Source organism: Geospiza fortis, unplaced genomic scaffold (assembly GCF_000277835.1).
Source record: "Geospiza fortis unplaced genomic scaffold, GeoFor_1.0 scaffold53, whole genome shotgun sequence".
Classification (NCBI taxonomy): domain Eukaryota; kingdom Metazoa; phylum Chordata; class Aves; order Passeriformes; family Thraupidae; genus Geospiza; species Geospiza fortis.
This window is the reverse complement of record NW_005054305.1, coordinates 10,078,341-10,096,996: the sequence shown is the minus strand read 5'-3', so window position 1 is coordinate 10,096,996 and position 18,656 is coordinate 10,078,341. Positions and strand designations below refer to the sequence as shown.

The window sequence follows — 18,656 nt, the reverse complement described above, 5'->3', positions numbered from 1 at the left end:
CAGCTAAACCAGGTAAATTAAGAGTTCCTGGGACTGTGATCTATATGTTATGTTGGCTGTTTCTTCTTAAATTATGGCAAGATAAAAACTGAATTCCTTCCAGATGTATGCATACTCTCTATAAATCCCAGAATGCTTGCTGAATACTTTTCTATCCTATTAAAGTAGCTCATATTACTCTTCATGGTGTTCTTGCCTCTGTCAACAAGTATGTTCCTCTAGCCTTGTGAGGTTCTCTCTTTAGCCTTCTCCAATCTTAACTATGAAAACAATTTTGTTTTATCTGTGCATCTCAGACACCTGATATTCTCTATTTTTGCTTCAAGTTGCACCAGGGAGGATTTAGATTGGATTTCAGGTTGGATAGGAAAAATCACTTCACTGAAAGAGTTGTCAAGCACTGGAGGCTGTCCAGGGAAGCTGTTGAGTCACCAACCCTGAAAGTATTTAGAAGATCTGTATATATGGCACCTGGGGACATGGCTTAATGGTGGACTTTGCAATTCTGGGGTAATGGTTGGACTCAGAGATCTTTTCTAACCTAAATGATTTCACAATTCTCTGACCTCCTCTGTACCACTAATGAATATATAAACCCTGTGACAGTATGGTACATCTGCTGCCAACCTTTTGTCCTGCTCTGAGGTGACCATTTTATTCCTTCTCTTTCAGTTAACAGAAATAAAAACTAAGTCTTTCAGTTAATATTCATTTCACCACTGACTGTGGTCTCTGCTAATTGTATCCTGAGGGAGTACCTCACATCTCGTGTTTCGAGTGCTTAGTTTGCTCAGTAACCCTCAGTAACAAGGATCTGATTAAAGGCTCCTGAACCTTGATCTGGAAACGCTGAGGTGCTGTGAATGCAGCACAAAGTGCCATGAATCCAGCAGAAAGACTGTGAGTGATGGAGACATATATAGCTGTTAACTCACCTATAATTTAGACATTATTTACAGCACAGAGAGCTGTATGACATTCAGATGGATTCTAGCAATTTCAGGTTGCATTTTTCAAACAAAGGTTTTATTTCTGTATCAACATGTAAAGGGATGAAAAAATACCATTGAGACTCTTCACTTACAGCAGTTCTAAAACAAGTGAAGGAGGACACCAAAAGAAGTGGAGATGGACAGAAGAATGTCAGAAACAAGGGCAGCATAGGAAATAACATACAGCTATCTGGTGTGAAATACATTAGACAATACATCTTGCTTTAGAGTTATAACATTTGTTTATTACATAGTATACACCACTTCAAACAGAAATATAACATTCATTTAGGGGGAAACAAATCAGCCGCTGAACTTCTAAAAAAACTGAGTGCTGCTAGGTTTCCTACCTGTGCTACAACCCCCTTTTGCTTTGCATCCAACTTCTACTTCCCTTCCACGTGCCTTCTGTCCCACACAGACACAATCAAAGCCTCTGGGCCAAGAGGAATTTGTGTCAGCCTTTCATTAGGTCCCAAATCTGGATAACCAAAGGATCATCACGCAGGGCTTATCACAGCATGTACATGCTAGTTATTCTAGACATACTCTTCAAGAGTACAGAATGGCCAAATTCTCATTCTCTACCTAAAAAGCAGCACCTTCTTTTTTCAGGTATACCTCTGACTTCCTTAATAATGAAGAAGGGTACTGTGTAGTATTAGGAATTAAAATCTAACCAAAAAAACTGAAACACTCTTCCTAATCACAATATACATTAAATATTTTCCAATTTTGTGTGTTACATCATTTACTGAAAATTGTAAACCATATATAGGTGCTTACTACATACATGCAGTATTAAAAAATGCTGTAAACAGGTATCCAAAATAACTCTAACAATGGATTGAAAGATCCTGGAACATATTGCATATACTTTGGATTTTCAAAATACAGCATATTAAAAAAAAAAAAAAGTCAAACAAACAAAGGAAAAACCCCAAAATAAAACCACAAATACAATCTCTAAAGTACAGACAGAGGTTAAGTTAGAACACACAACTAAAACTTTCAGTGTATGTGGAACAATTTTAAGAGTAAGTGGTGCTGTCTCAGAAGGAAATATGGCAAGAGCAGTCAGGAAGTCCATTGCAAACAGTCTCTGTTCTCAGTTCCTAAATATGCCCCTTTTCTAGTGTCTCCTGAGTTAAATAGGCCTCTTTATTCGGTGTCTGGATGATCCTACGTGGAAAAATCTATTTACTCACATACATGTTCTGCAGCTGGCCTTTAAAATCTCAAAGAGCAATTTTATAATGTATATCTATATAAAATTAATATGACTTCTGTTTCCTACTTGTTAGTGTATTACAGCATTTAAATAGTATTTTCTACTTTAAATTTTTAATTAAATGTATATGTTGATTTTCTTCTGCAAAAAGCATTTCTATTGAAAGGTAGTTTTCAAACTCCTTCTCAAATGTCCTTGAATATAAAAATCTTATCTTAAATCTTGGGCAGGTATTTCAAATTTCAGTTCTCAGTTGAAAAAGGAAGCCAACATTTCTCTAAAATTAGATGATCGTTACGCCACTACCTCTAAAAAGATAATATTTCACAGAAAAACTGTTTCCTAGCCAAGAAATCATTGCCTTGGAAGTACAACTTTTCTTCATATAGTGGTTCCCATAAAAAATTAATTAATATTTGTATTTCAGCACTGATATACAATTGACTCATTTTTATCTAGTTATTCACAGTGGGACTTTTATTGGTTGTGCCATTCAGCAGTTTATTATGGGTTTGGTTTTTTTTTCTGAAGATGTTTTCACTAATCTAATGTAATGGAAATTCCAAGATCTTTATTACAAGTCTTTCTCTTCTTTACTGTTTCCACTGTTCATTGTAGAAGAGCAAGCTATTTCTTCTTCGTCTTCTTCTGTAGGAAAGGCATTTTTGTTTTTCAGATTTTCAGAGGCTTTATGTTCAATGCTATTTAAGGAAGTGTCACACTTCAGAAATGTTTCAGAGTGACAGGTTTCTGCTGAATCTGCCAACATGGGAGAACATTTTTCTCCAACAATGTAAATTAAATTTATTCTTAAGGTTTGACTTTTTTTTGTCTTTCCATTGGGTAGCTCGGTATTTGTGCCTGTGACAAGATCACTGGATATGTGTTTGGATATACTATTTTGACAATTTCTGGCTTCCATGGGGTTTGCATTCATATCCTCTGTAATATGTAACCCCCCTAAAACATTTGTGTCTTTCAAAGTTGAGGATGCAAGTATCCCAAAGTTACTAATAAAATCTAAGGTGTTATCAGCATAAAACCTATTAAAGATATTATTGACAATCTTATTGATAGAGTTATTCTTCAAAGTCACAAGATTATTTTTGTCTGTCAGGTCTTGACCTGACCATTCTAAATGTTTGCTCTTTTTGGCCAACAAATATGGACCCAGCTGGTTCTCAATATCAGATGCCTTTTGGTAGGCATACCCTCTCTGTTCCTCATTAATTGGTGTTACTGTTACCATAAGAATTGGACAATGTTGGCCGCATATTGCATGGAGTCTATCCAGGGAATCTTCTTCACGAAGAGCACTTCTATCAACATTACTAACACTAGTCGGCTGAGACTGTATGGGTACAGCATTTGAAGGATTTTCCAAAGGATGCACCTTGTTATCAGGCAATCTAAATTCTACAGATGAAAAGGCCGGAAAATTGGTGTCAGCCTGTGTGGAAGTAGAACCTACCATGGTTGATGGATTGGTCTTTTCTTTGTTTGGCGCAGGAAGAACCTTGCCATTGCGACTAGGTTTGCCTTTTGTATTTGACTCATCCTGAAAGGGGTCTGAATCACTATTATGAGGCATATTGAAGTAGCTGCAAAAATTTTCAGGGGGTTTTACCATGTCTTCAAGTTCTGAAGAAGGGATCTCATCAAGGGCAGGGTACTGATCCAGGTTGCCAAAGTGAGAGTATGGGACTTCATCACTTTCAATTGATGTTGTATCCAAATTACCATACATTCCAATCCGTTCAGGTGGTGACCTTCTTATCAAATGATTTTCTTTCAGAAGCCATTTGCCTTTATCTATCAATATTCCTTCCTCTTCACTAGCCTGAATGCTAGGTTGACAATGTTGATTTGGAGATTCCCCTAAACAGTCATTAGCATAACTTGTCTCTTCTCTGTTAAAAGCAGATTGTGGTGTTGGTAAAGGAGTATTTTCTCTTCTTGATATACTGTCATCTTTGCTTACTTTTACTGAATATTCTTGTGATGGTAGAGAGGAATGCGAAAATTTCTGTGCAGAAGACATAGATTCTTGAGAAAAATAAACTATTTTTTCTCCCACTGCAGAGTGGAATCCTTCAGTATCCACTTGAAATACCTTCGACATATAAGGAAATCCTTTGTGAAAGTCAGGCTTAAATGAAGCTTCTGTCTTGCCATAGAGTCTTTCAATAGTTCTCTTGACATAGCCAGTATTATAATGTTTTTCAAGTGCTTCCTCCCCACTTTCATTGGTCAAGTCACTGGATGCTCTAAAGTTATTATCACTCTCTTCAGTATCTGGTCTGTAATCTGACCAGTCTGAAGTAGCAGGACTTTTTAAGCATTTTTTTAATTGAGAGCTGTCAGAACACATTTTATTCTCCAGTTCTTCTACTTGCAATTTCTGTTCTCCTTCGGTCATGTCACATTCTGTAACTTGCTTTGATTCATAACGAAATGATAATGGAGAGACTGTAGATAACCTCTCAGAGGTTTCCTCAGATATTTCTGCATCTTCTTTGTCACCCTGTACAGAATAATCCTCATTATTATATTCTAGAGAGGTTTCAGCATCTAGTGTAAGTTGGTTTTTAGGGGTTTTGTCAATATCTGATGACTTTGGATCAACATCCTCATCCTCACTTTTATCAGTACTAACAGGTACAATGCCTTTTTCTCCTTCTAACTCAGAAGTATCCTGATCTAAAATGCAATTGTTATCATTAGAAGTTACACTATGAACTGTGGAGTTAGGTTCTACTGAAGATTCTGACTCTTCATTCATGAAGGATGTATCTTGATTTTTTTCATATAGGCTACCAGGTATTTCTTCATTTCTTTCTGGCGTCTCTATAGCTGATGGAAGGCTGCAGGTATTTGAATCCGTATTGGCAAATTGACCATCTAGTGTTTCAGGAGCAGTCATGTCTAAAGTCTCTGATTCTTTACAAAGATCCCTCTCTATATCAAAACAGCTTTCTGATTCCCCAATTAATTTTAGAGTGTCTTCAGAATTGACACCGTCCATCACAGTACAAGGCTCAACTGATTCTTCATGCTCATGCAGATGTGCATCATTAGGAATTTCAGATGTGGGTACATTTTCATGTGTGGAGCCCTGCTTTTCAAGTTCCTTCCTGAAGTGTATTAAGTTATTTTCTGTTGATTGTTGGAGATGTGAGAAGACAGCCTTCAGCTCATCAGCTTGTTCTATAGTTGCAGTTTGTTTCAGACATTTTAACTGCGTAAATATTTCAGAACAGCTACAGGCATTTTTTTGCATATCATCTGTGATTGTCCCAATCAAACTCTCTCTCAGATTCAGTAAAAGTAGCCAAGCTAAGAGGGCATTGGAGGAAGAACCAAAAGCTGCAGGAGAAAGATCCGAAAAGCTGCAAGATTTTCCAATGCATCCACTGTGTCCTTTCTGCAGACCAAGCAAGGCTGATTGAAGTTCATGCAGCAACATGCTAGACATGCAATTATTCTGAACTTCAGTTCCAATTTTCTCACTTACAATTGTGCAATCAGCTTGAACAGCAACCTCAGATTTTTTTCTTTGACATAGGTGGGTAACTTGAATGTCAACTTCTGCCATCTTTTTATCATTGTCATGAGCTTCATGAAACAAATGCAGCTTACTATCCTGATGAAATTCCGACTTGAGTAAATAGTTGGCTTCTTCTAGTGTAGACGTATTAGAATGAATCAAAAAGTCAGTTTGTCTTTCATCTGAATCTTTGGCTGAGTCTTCTGAAATTCTCAGTTTACCAATAGGCTTTAAAGGTTTTTTTGTTAGATTGTCTTCAAGTAGATGTGTTTTTCCAGTTACATGCACATTATTTGTGATAAACCTATCTTCTTTTTCTATAGAAGCATCAGTATTTTCTTTAGGAAAAGAACAGGCATTGCTATTCTCTACAGTCCCTTCTTTTTTCTTTATAGGGGGTAAGACAGAATTTGAGAAAGAATTTTTCAGCCAAGTTTGGACATAGTTTTCACGGGAATGCTCAGCAACCTTCTCTTGAAAATCCTCCTGGTTTAGAGCCTCTAGTGTAATGACACTCTCTAACTTATTTTGCTTATTTACACCTTTACCTAGATTTTTCTTCATCATCTTTTGCTTTTTCTCTTTCTTTGATTGCAAATGTTCCAAATTATTCTTTTCCTTTTCTTTTTCAAAGGTAAGATGTTTTGGCACTTCTGACAATGGCGTTGAAGTCACTGATGATTCAGGTGTCTGTTTGAAAGGACTGTTCATAAGATGTGGGCCTTCTTTCTCAGTACTAAGTGTATCCTGATTGTGTTCAGATTCATTGTTTGAATCACCTGTCTTCAGACCATCTTCACTCTTTGCAGATGAAATGATGCTGCTTTTTTTGCCTGACTTCAATTTTACCTTGGCTAACTTCTTGTTATTGGTTACTTTTTTTGTATTAGATGACGGTGATCCATTTTGTTCCACTGAATCCTGGTGATCAACCTCATCTTCAGGATATATGGTTTTGTCTGAATTGGCAGACCCATCATTGTTTTTTACAAAGTATTCAGATCCGTTTTTCTGAGGCATTTCAGAATATTTATCCATAGCCTCTGTTGAGGAATCCTGTGTGATATGCAGTCCCTCACTTCTAATTATCCCTGAAATTTCTTGATGCTTTTGACTTTCATATGTATCTTGCTCTAGAAAGCTAGACGATTTTCTTTTCTTCTTTTTCTTTTTAGTCAAGGATGATGCAGACTCGTTGTTCTCAATGGGTGTTGTCCTCATAGATTCAGTCGTGGCACTGGTTTGATTCTCACTTTCAGTAACAGTAGGAAAGAATCCAGTTTGATTTACTTTCTCAGAAGGACTCTTACTGCATGGAGATGCCATCATTTTCATTTGGCTATGTCCAGCACAGGCTGAATGCACTGAATCTTGAGAAATACCTACTAAATCAGTAGCTTGGCATTTTATTTCTTCTTTTGACTGACATAATTCTGAATATGTAATGAAAGAACTCACTGATCTTTTTATTTGTTTAATATCACATGACTTATGGATGTGATCTGCTGTACCTGGCCTAGCTGTCTGGTAAGTTTTTGACAATGGCATGAAACAGCTGATGTCAGCTTTGGAGGTTGATACTAAACTACTGTATGTACCTTGTTCCACAACTGATTTCTCCAATATATTCTGTACCAATTCATCCTCATTAGGCACTTCTAGTGTCTTCCTGTGTGTGGTTTCTATTAACTCACTACTTTTGTGGCTTAATTTAAAAAGCGTTTCTTCCTTTACATTTTCTGAAGACAGCTTTAATAAACCATTGTCACTCATCTCATTAAACTTTGGATTACTGACACTTGATTTTTTTCTGCTTGAATGAGCTACCATGCAATACTCAGATGTTTTTTCTCCATTCTGTACTTCCTCACTGTAGGAAAACTGTCCTATTGTCTTCTCTTGAACCTCTTTCTCAGATACCAAGGTGACACTTTCAACTACTGCTTTCTTTTGTCTAACACGCCTTGGCCCAGGGGTGGGAGGCCGATAAAAGCGAGGCTTGATATTTTCCTCGGGTACATTGTTTACGTCTAAATCTGCAGAACTGTTCTTCTCAGAGACATTACAATCAGCAGTTTTCAAATCAGATTCTGATTCTTTTTCTGACACTTCCTCATTGGATTGCTGTAATGAGTCTTCCTCTCCTTTATTGCAGCTCTTCAAAAACGGAGCATCTTTTGGATTTATACAGTCTGATGTATTTACTTTGGATGAGCAGTCTTCCACATGCATTGCAGAAGAATTGCAGATGGAGACTTCTTTGTCATCAGAAAGGCCAGCACGACTTACGGTGGTTGTCCACTTAATGGTTTCTTCCTCTTTAATTTTGAATCGAACTTTCATTTCCACCGTAATAGTGCCGTCTTGGTTAACATGAACAGACTTCTCAATGTCATCTTGATACTGTGCCACAGATAATTCTTCACCAATAACTGACCGATTTCCTCCTATCCCATTATGGCTGTCAAGAACATAGGAAGAATCTGAGTTGTTATCATTTGAGTTGTTATCATTGCTGGATCCTTTATCAGAAGAAACTGAGAATATCTGAGATCTTGAACTAGAGTCCATTTCAGCTCTCACTACCCATAATTACATTGAAAGAATACAGATTCATTCAGCAGACAGAAAGCAGAGCAGGCAAGTACCACAGATAAGGATCCAGATGATGAGACAGCAGACAGGCAACCAAGGGAAAGAAGAAAGGAGAAAAATTAGTATTAAAGATGTTAATGAAGTGTGTTCTTTTACATACTTTCATTTTTTAATATGTTTTGCATTAGAAAGTACAAGAAAAAATCCAGTGGTAGTCTTGTTATTCATCTATGAAGTTTTCAGAGAAAGAAATATGAGAAAGTCTTAATAAAGAATTAAGCATTAAAATCTGTGTCCACTTGTTTTTATTTTACAATAAGTTCTTTCTAATGCCAGAACTACAGTCTTATTTGAAGCTCCAAAGCCTAAAAAAAAGTACTAGATGATCTCATTTTATACGTAGTTGAGAGCTGAGGTTGCCTTGAGCTTTTCAAAGGATTCATAGGTGCTCACTTGTTTGGGTTTCAAGCTACCAGCTTTACTTCCTCTTCATGCTTTAGTGATCATTATATCACTTCCTACTAGTTGTTACAGTTATCACTAAAACATGTCAGTCAAGGTCAACATATATGCCCTTGGGCTTAATCTAACAATCTACAGTAGACTAGTAACTACTCTTTGTAATGTCTCTGACAAGTGACAAAAGGGTTCGTATCCAATCCCCTGACCTTCTGTAAAGAAGTAAACATCGAAGTTCTTGAACTCCTTGTAAAATCTGAACTTAAATTGTGACATTCTGGAACAGATTTATGTATCTGTACTATAGATAGTGCAAAACTCAGCAAAGCCTATGAGAATACTTCTAGACTCCAGTGATTTTTGAATGTGGCCCAAAATGTGTTAGCATACACAATATATTTTCCCACAATATGTTTTGATTACTCTGCAATAACTTGAGTCTTTTAAAAATTTTATCTCATCTCTCCCACACAGTTGTCACTGAAGAGTTGACAGCTAAAAGAAAATGAGTAAGAATAAAGTTTTGCTGTCTTCCAAGGTCTTCTGCATGTGCAAGGGAAAGAACGCAGGTGCACCCACACAAAGGTATGAACAACTGCTACTGATATCTAAATATATATATATGATCCACCATTTAATAGATAGGTTTCGCTTGCAAAAAGCATTTTAACACATATAATATTAACTTCTCTACAGTTCTTGAATTTAAGTTTGATTGTTTTTTTAAGTGGTTTCACACAAAGACTTTTACAGTAATATATTATCGTCATAGAAACATGTCTATAACTTCAGGAAAATGGCCTTGCAAACTTCTCGAGCATATGCTTTACCATGAACTGAATAAGAAACAAAGGTTTGTACTAATTCTTCTAACACATACCAGAACTTATGCTTCACAAAGTAAAAATCTCACCTTCCCTGTCTCAGGAAATGGAATTGGAACAAAGATGCTGAAATTTAATTTTCCATGCTTTCATTTCATCAGTGGTATCTCCTACACCCGATATTTTTAAAATTCTCAGGTTAAAGACAAAAAGAGGGTTGTTTTTTCCTCCCTCCTTCTGTGATTGCTGTTGACTAAGAATTAGAAGCAGGAGATAATCATATTCAGTAACTCAGGTTTTCTACAATTGTAAGGCTCTGTCTCAAAGCAGAATCTAAGTAGAATTTTTGTTTCTGAGAACTTTCATTCTCAAAATGTTCTTATTTATTCTCTCTTGACTCATTAGTTATGCTCTGCAAACAGGTCTCAAGCTGTGCAAGTCAAAGTATGTGAAGGTTGAAAAAAACTAAAATTAATAGCCTGGTGGGGAGTTAATAAACTGCAAGGAATGTGATTGGAACTCCCTCAAGCTAGATGGAAATAAATGTCATATATTAATGTGCTCCATGACACTGTCAGGGTTACTGTGGAAAGTCCCAGTACAGTAACAATTACAGTGTTCCCTGGGTTCTCCAGTACAGCATGAAGCTGCAGCAGGAGTAGACAGAACTCTGGATTAAGGAAGTTCCTGCAGACAGCACCTCAGGTCTACAGGATGCTCTAACATCAGGAATTCCCACAGAACTTAAAGATGTGGTACTGCAGGATTTTATTTCCCTTAGGCTATTCATCTAGTCTGACTTCTCTCTAAGAGCTCCTTATTGTCTTGCTCATCCACTGGCCACTTCACACTCTTCCTGATCTTATCAGTGGAGCAGCTCCGTGAGTAACCAAAGAGAAAGTACATATTTGTGTATCTTTTCCCAAACTTGTTAAAAAGTATATATAACAGCCATGAGGATATAGGAATGGACAACACTCTGTTTAGGCAAAAGCAGCTTCAAAGACATGATGAATTTGTGAGTGGATGGATGCTTATACTAGTTTTCCTATTTATGCAACAAGAGAAGAAGAGTAAGTCATGACAAGCCAAACCTCCACTTGTTAAGTTCCGAAAACGGAACAAAAGTTTTGCCCAAGCACTTCATTGAAACCCTGAAGTAGCCTTAGGTTTTACTTTTACCACTGTTGTTATTAATTCTGACACCAAAAAATTAATAACAATGGCAATCAAGTGAATTAAACTGAAATATACTCATAAATTTTCATCCATGTTCTAAGTCTATCAGAAACAAAATATGCATAGTAGCTGAGTACTTAGCAGAAACTTGCATTTTAAAAAGAAAATTAACACTTTGATCTTTCATAAGCCATAGAGGAGTCACAGAAGATATAAACAGTTTCAACTGGCCTTTCTGAATATCCTTGATCCTAGTAAGATTGTCACTGTTTATGTCTTATGCTGAGAGAGATAAACAAATTATTAAAATACAAATTAATTCAAAGAACTTACTCTTTTCACTTTCTGACTTGGCATTTGCTTTTGGGTACACACGATTTCCAATTCCAAGCAATTTAGCAGGTCGCAAATACCCAAGGGATTCATAATTGCTTGGTTTAAAAGGCTCTCTCCCTGCTGCAACTACAGCTCCAGAGCACAATATCAGGGCCTGAAGATTAGGAACCTGGAAAAAAAAGTAACATTAAATTCTCTGCATTAGTAACCACCAAAAAATACTGTAAGACGTTCATCTCTTTCAAGCTTTAATAGCTTTACTCCTTAGTCTCCACATTCATTTGCAGCAGACTATTAAATATGTATCACAGCATGGAATTAATTTTTCAATTCCTATAAGGCAATTCCTATTTCTGCGAGGATATATCTTGTTATATAAATATATTGGATAATTACTTCAAGAAGAAACTTGATCAAAATTTTCTTAAACAGATCAAAATTTTCTTAAAATTTAACTGTTTACACATGTAATTTTTTTCATTGTTGTACAGTGGCTGTTCATCGTCATGAAATATGAAGATGCATTTGGGGGTAGGTATACATATGAAGACATGGAGGAAAAATTCAGAATACAGCACAAGCAGTTGACTCATACTTCCACAAAGGAATAAGACAGCACCACAGAGCACTATGCTTTGGAAAAGACCTCTGGAGGTCATGTAGTCTAACCCTCTACTCAAAGCAGATCTGACTGGATCAAGATGCTCAGAGCCTTGTCTGACAGGTTTGAATGTACTCTTCCAAAACATATTGCAAATTAATGCTTACAAACTGTACTTCACTAACTTGTAGGTAATAAGGACAGTTTCCCAAACTAATACCCAATTTCAACAAGTGAAGGGTAAACAGGAGATTTCTTTTGAACTCTTTGAGTTCTGCACAGATTTCTCTTTCTAGATACCTGCTAAGTGTAAACACATATTCTATGGTTAAACCACAGACAGAAAAAACACTGAGATGAAATTATACAGACAGCACATGAGACTAAAATCTGATTTATTAGTGCTGCACCATCTGAGCTTAGAGGTACAGAACCTGGTCCATGGTTTGAAACTATGATAGGCAATCAGGTGTCAGAGTTCCAAGTCATTAATGGCAAACCACTCTGCATTTGTGCAATGATAAAAATACGTGGGGACATTAGATACTACTTATCATGTTCTAAAACATTAAAAATCCCAGATAAATATCATTAAGACTAAAGGAAGGCGTTGTGTAAATGGATAAAAGTACAGAATTGGGAGCATGCCTTAAAGAGGTCTGAGTAAGAGGAAAAAAAGTTGGTTTTTTTCTCTTTTGCTTAAAATGAAATGTGTCCTCACTAACTTCTCTCTGTTCACAAGATTTCAGTATATTTCCTCCAAGCCAGTAGCCCTTCTGAAGGAGGAAAAAGCATAGAAAGTAAACAGATTAAATTTAGCACATCAGATCATACATCATGACCATGTTTCAATCATGGATACAACTTTTTTTTTATTTAAAATAATCTAGAAGAAATCACAAAAAAAAATGACAGCATTCATCCTTTTTCTCACCTTTCTGCCATCAGTGGTATAGAGCTTTGCAACTGGATATTGCATTAACTCACTCATATAATCCAGAAAGGCTTCAAATGTTTGTGTATTTTTCTTTCCCAAAACTATGGTGCGCCTAAGTCTTACATCCCCATTTTTGAAAACAAGCATCTTTTTGGGAGTTGTTATTCTGCTTTCTCGATGGCCAAACCCATCTTCATTCTGCCTTGCTAATTGCACAGCTCGCCGACGAGCGCTGACAGGCCTGCTGATCTGCCAGGGCAGAGGCTTTTTGCTGGCCTGTTCCAGGTTGATGGGCTTCATTTTCCTCTGATGGGAACAAATATAGGATTTTCCATCTTCCAGATCCTCCAAATTGGTGATGCTGTGTCTCCCTCTTGGTGTACTAATATTCCTTACTCCAAAAGGTAACGGGACTCGTTTGGACAAACTATCCAGCAAGGCATCAAACGTCTTATAAGACCTGCTATTAACAACCATTTTGATTCCATTAAACTGGGGATCTCCACTTTTATAGAAACAAATCCGTTTTGCCACAACAGGCTCAGTAACATTGAAATGGCGCGGGGATAAACTCTGCTCACTCTCGGAGGAGTTTGGATGATTTACTGAGTAACTGCTGGAAGGTGTTTCACTCATTTTGACAGCAATCTGGAAGAAAGAGGACATGGATGTAAAACTTTCTCTGTGACTGGTAAAAATATGATCTACATTTTAAAAGGTGCAGGAAGAGGATTTATGAGAAACCAACAACAGCGAGTTGTGCCAAAAATCATTGGATTTAAATGGATTCAAGCTGTTATCACTAAATTCCACAAAGACTCCAATACTGTCGGATTAAGTTACCATAGCTCTACTTGCAAGTATTCCCAAAACTCTCCAATGTAATTTCAAATCTCTTACCATTTTGGTACAAGAGACCTTTTCTTAGAAGGAGGTGGTTTGTCAGTCCATCCTTTCTTGAGCATGAAGCTAATGGCATTTCACATTTAAGATATTTAAGAGAATTCCTTACTAGGAGAGAGAAATTTGTGGTTTGGTATATGCCTTTTTTAGTCCAAAATAGTTAAACTGAAAGACAATGCAATTCAGTCTGATCTTATATACTAGTTTCATACCAAGGCAAAACCATGGAAGTCAGAGAAAGTCTCCTGATTTACAGCTCTGTAATCTATATCATAATAAGACCCAAAACATATGTTAGAGTGAAGTTTTATCATAAATTGGCATATTTTTTGCTTTTCTATTACAAGTTTTATATCTCAAAATACATATCTACTACAACAGTCGTATTTATACTGAGACAAAAAAAAAAACTACTTACAAGGCATTTTTAGTAAAAGAAAGTCTTTAAGTCCCTCAAAAAGACAGAAAAAATTCAGCTATTCTTCAGGAGAAGTAGTCTTGAAATGAAAACATTTAAATACTGGTCTTATAAACAACAAATTATTTCTGACAACTATATTGATAGTCTTCATGCTTGTAAATAGAGCACCAATCTTTCCATTTTAATCCAATCTAAATATAGCTACTGTAATGACAACCCTTTCAGCGACTAAAATAACTATTTTAATGATTGGCTTGTTTTCACTGGAACACAGGGTAAAAACTTTCAACTAATTAGACTCAAGGAAACAGTTTTAGTATACTTTTACTGAAAAGCTATATAACAGCCTCAGGGAATACTTGTCATCAAAATAAAATAAATTCTTTGATGATGTAATCTTAGTATAGCTGACATATTGAGTAATGGAACAATCTCTGGCTACCATGTATTTTTTAATGAAGCTATGGAAAACAGAATTGTGATTATTTTAATACTGTATATATCTGTTCTGAAATTTATAAGATGATGTTATGTTTCAAGACAATGAAGGTTCAAATAAAGTCAGATTTGATAAGATTTTATCTTACTGTGTTCTTACAGCTTTTCCAATAATGCTTCAGCTGAAGTGCAATAATGCACTGCTTCATTTCAGGTGTTTTCCCTTCACTAGGAGTTAATTATTTTCAACACTGATCAGAACACAGGAAGAAATGTCTCCTTATAAGACATAATTTATGCTGTAAAATATACTCCTCTAAGTGCTAAAACTAAAAAATAGCCCAACAGGACTGCACTAGAATGACATACTCTAAGACTGATTTGCATAATCACAATTCCATTTAAAATAAATAAATAAATTTTAAAAGTCTAAAAAATGAAGAAGTAAAAAAGCATTTAATTAAGGAATAAGCAAGAAGTTTTCAAGGTTGGCTGCAGCAACTTATACAACCCAGCTACTGAAATGGCTTACTCTCTGTAGGAGGGAGGAGCTCCACTTGAACTGAAGCCACTGAGAGCCACAGTTGTTCATTTTTTTGGCAGATCTATTCATTAGCTGAGTAAACTTTCACTATACTTCTATACCGAGAGGTTGGTTGCTGAGTTTAGACTAGGGACACAATTTGAACCAGACATTCTATGTTTTAAATTTTATGCTGCATGCCTCATTCTGCTTAGCTGGATGTTCTCAGTGGAAATCCATAAGGGCATTTTTGTTGCTAGCTGCAACACAGACTTCCCTACTCTCTTTGCAGAGCAAATGTTCTACTTGAGTAAAAGCAGCAATGTCAGAGGCTCTTGAGTGAACTGAATGCCACGTTACTCCATTTCAGCTGGCCAAGAGCGGAGTTTGAGAGCCAGTCCAGGATCCCTGGGGGAAAAGCGCTGTTTTCAACAACGGCCAGAGAGAGGAAAGAACAGACACAGCTCCTCAGCTACTCTCTACTGTACTTCCTAACATTTTGTGAAAATGGAGTGGAATTTCATCTAACTACGTGATTCGATTATTCACTCTTACAAGAGATAAAATAGGTGGATTTTCTCATGAGACCACTAGCATTAATCACTTTAGAATTAGAGACTCAGAAGCTGTTCTAGATATTTGTGCTTGTGCAAAACAGTCAGTTACATAAGCATCAACATTTGAAAGAGAAATGCAACAGATTTTACATAAAGCTAATTATTATACTTAGTCTTGGCATCGTGGAAGTATTGAAATCCAAGACAAAGAGGGAATATACGTATCAATAAAGAAAATAGACAATTTTCAGTATAAACATGAAATAATTTAAATATACAAAACTAACTAACAAAAATAAGTTTATCTTAGGAAAATGGATGATAGACCTTTATTTGGCATACCACATTTCTAGCATTAATTTTAATAGAAAAAATTTCTTCTGCATCTTTTAGATACCTTATAATTACCTTTTACAAATAGAAAACATTTCAACAAAGAATGATCAACTTATCGTGGAAGTTATTTTTTTATACTACAGGCCGCCACAAAATACCTTAATTTCATCATAAACATACTATCAATTTCATACTTAAATGATATTATTCTAAAACTGAGAAATAGCTGATATTACATAAAATAGGACATCTATTAAAATACTTTGGCAACAAAAATATTGAGAAGTTCTCCAATAAAATCAAATAGAAATCAGAATTTAATCCTTTCCCTGTGTTCTATAAACAAACCACCATAACATTTATGCACAAAGTTAAATTCTATAAAGACACTAAGTGGAACGCTTTGTTCTAAATACATAAGAATACCTTCAATGCCATAGAGCTGGTAAGAATTGCATAATGATTTTATCATACTCACCCACAGTCCTATGTAAATAAAAGAGAATATAGCTTGTTTTCAGAGATTTATGAATTGTACCACGTCTATGTTGCATGAAACAACATCCTTAGTCTTATTCCAAGTATGCTCAGCCAGGAAAAACATCATAATCCACTTGCTTAATCTCAGCTAATGTGAATCACCAGACCAGGTTCACCACAGGCAGCTACTGCTCAGAGCAGAATGTCTAACATCTCATCCAGCAATATGGATATATGGTCCTCTCATATGATGTTAAAACAAAATTTACCTATTAAATATTTTGTTTGTATTATTTTGTATTTACCTAGATTGCTCAAGAGAGTCATGTAACCACATAAAATAAAAATGTGGGTGGGGAACACGAGTTATCTAATCTACCTTCTTGTCAGAGTAGGTTTATCATCCAAACTAAATTCTTTAGTGATAAAATTTTTTAATATGGTAAAAATGGAGCTTCTACCACTCACCTTCTGAGACTGTTTATTAACTATCTCTAATTATTATCTACCCTTAATTCTTGCTTTTGTTCATTCACTTCCTCAAGCTGATTCTCTTTGTGCTAAAGATTCTCCCATATTTTTCTCTATTCAGATAACACAGTGAAAATAGTTTTACAGTTTCTCTAACACTAGTCACTGAAACATGACAATCTGAAAGAGTTTTGTCGTCCATGAGGCATTTTCATTTCTACATGTTGGAAAAAAGGCCATGACTATTAATATGTATGAATATAGTTCAGGAAGAGATAGGAGGATTATGTTTAACTGTATTTTAGTTATGCCACGGAGTGTGGAATTTTTTTTCTTTTTCCAGTGGAAATACTACGTTCCCAGGTGGTGACTGTTCCATCTAATTGCCACCAGACGTATAATCTGATTTGGAGCTTCTTTGCTTAATCAGGATTACACCAAGCTCTCAAAAGTAGCTGTGTAGAACAGTAACAAAAACATCGCTCAGTAAACACTACCACTACATGCTGTAATGAGTTTTTAAACAGCCTCCGTAGTAGAGAATTCAACATTTATAGTAGTTGCAAAATACCACTTCAGTTCCACTTTCATGAGATACATAGGTACAAACAAAGATTAAATTATAACGTTGCACAGATATTTTGCTATAAATATTGCTTTTTCAAATAATATATTAGTGTAATAATTTTGGTCCTTAATCTTTTCTAGCTAATGTACGTTTATTCCAGTCAGTATTCTGTTGTTTACACTTGTTCAGAAGATGGACAAGTGCAAATTCTATTCTGATGCCTTAAAACTAAACTGCTTATAACAGGAATTTCTATTGGGTTGGATATCCCTACAGTGTAGGATTTAAAACATCATTGCTATCCTCATTAACTTTCCAGTGCATGCAAAGTCGCTTTCAATAAACAGCTAATCCATCAGTGACTTTCATGTATCACTAGGACTGGAGACTCAAGAGATCATACTGCTGGGACCTGGTGAAGATGACAATCAAGTGTCACCATTTGACAGTGTAAATGCCTCTTATTTCTCTAAGACTTCAAAAGGCTTGCCAAGCTTCTGTCCAGATATACATAGCTTAAAGGCCCACTGCACTCATTCTTGTACTACAAACATTTCATATATTCTGAAAAGATATAAGAAATCAACAACTTTATAGTAAAAATAGCATCAATAGAATTATGCTTTATTCAGGCTTAAAGCTAACAAGCCACAAAAAAAAATTATCACTGTCCTAAAGCAATCAATATTGACACAGAAACACCTTTCATCCACTCATTTGGTAGCTTGGCTGACATCCAGGGAATTATTAAAATTTTGCAATAAGAATTTAGCCTTAATATCTGGAGAACAGTTGTTCTTGATATACAAACCTTTCAGAAATAAAAATTGGGGAATACAAAATTAGTCAAGAAAATTGAAGCAAGCAAAATTAGGCCACATGAGAAAACATATCACTGATTAAAATTGTAATGGCAAGCACATTTGCAATTTTTCTGAGTTGCTGTCATTCTCACTTTTAAACTACAAGCCTGTTTATCCCCAAAACATCTTTGGTTCTAGGTTCTAATACTAAATATTGCACTTAACCTGCACTGCATATTCCTCTTGGTCCTATTTTTTAAAGGGTTATTGACTGGGCAATAACTGAAATTGTGATCATATCACTGTGAGACAGTCACTAAATTTCAGTGAGAGGTCTTGTTTCTCACTGAAAAGAAGCAAAAAGAACAAAGCTCATGTTTGGCTCTTTGTGAATGTAGTGCCAGATAAGTTCAAAGGATGTACTCTCATGATTCTAGGCATCAGTGGAAGTTTTC

General features: G+C 35.8%; 1 protein-coding gene across 1 annotated transcript; it reads right to left on the bottom strand.

Annotated features, from left to right (window-relative positions):
• Positions 1 to 2,797: 2,797 nt before the first annotated feature.
• On the bottom strand, positions 2,798 to 16,458 carry RP1 (RP1 axonemal microtubule associated). The gene is made up of 6 exons (XM_031066616.1): positions 16,358 to 16,458; positions 12,699 to 13,349; positions 11,161 to 11,332; positions 3,754 to 8,352; positions 3,235 to 3,717; positions 2,798 to 2,982 (listed from the first exon to the last, which is right to left on the bottom strand). Exons 2-6 carry the CDS (start codon positions 13,335 to 13,337, stop codon positions 2,798 to 2,800), a joined length of 6,078 nt encoding a protein of 2,025 aa, XP_030922476.1. The 5' UTR covers positions 13,338 to 13,349; positions 16,358 to 16,458.
• Positions 16,459 to 18,656: the final 2,198 nt, after the last annotated feature.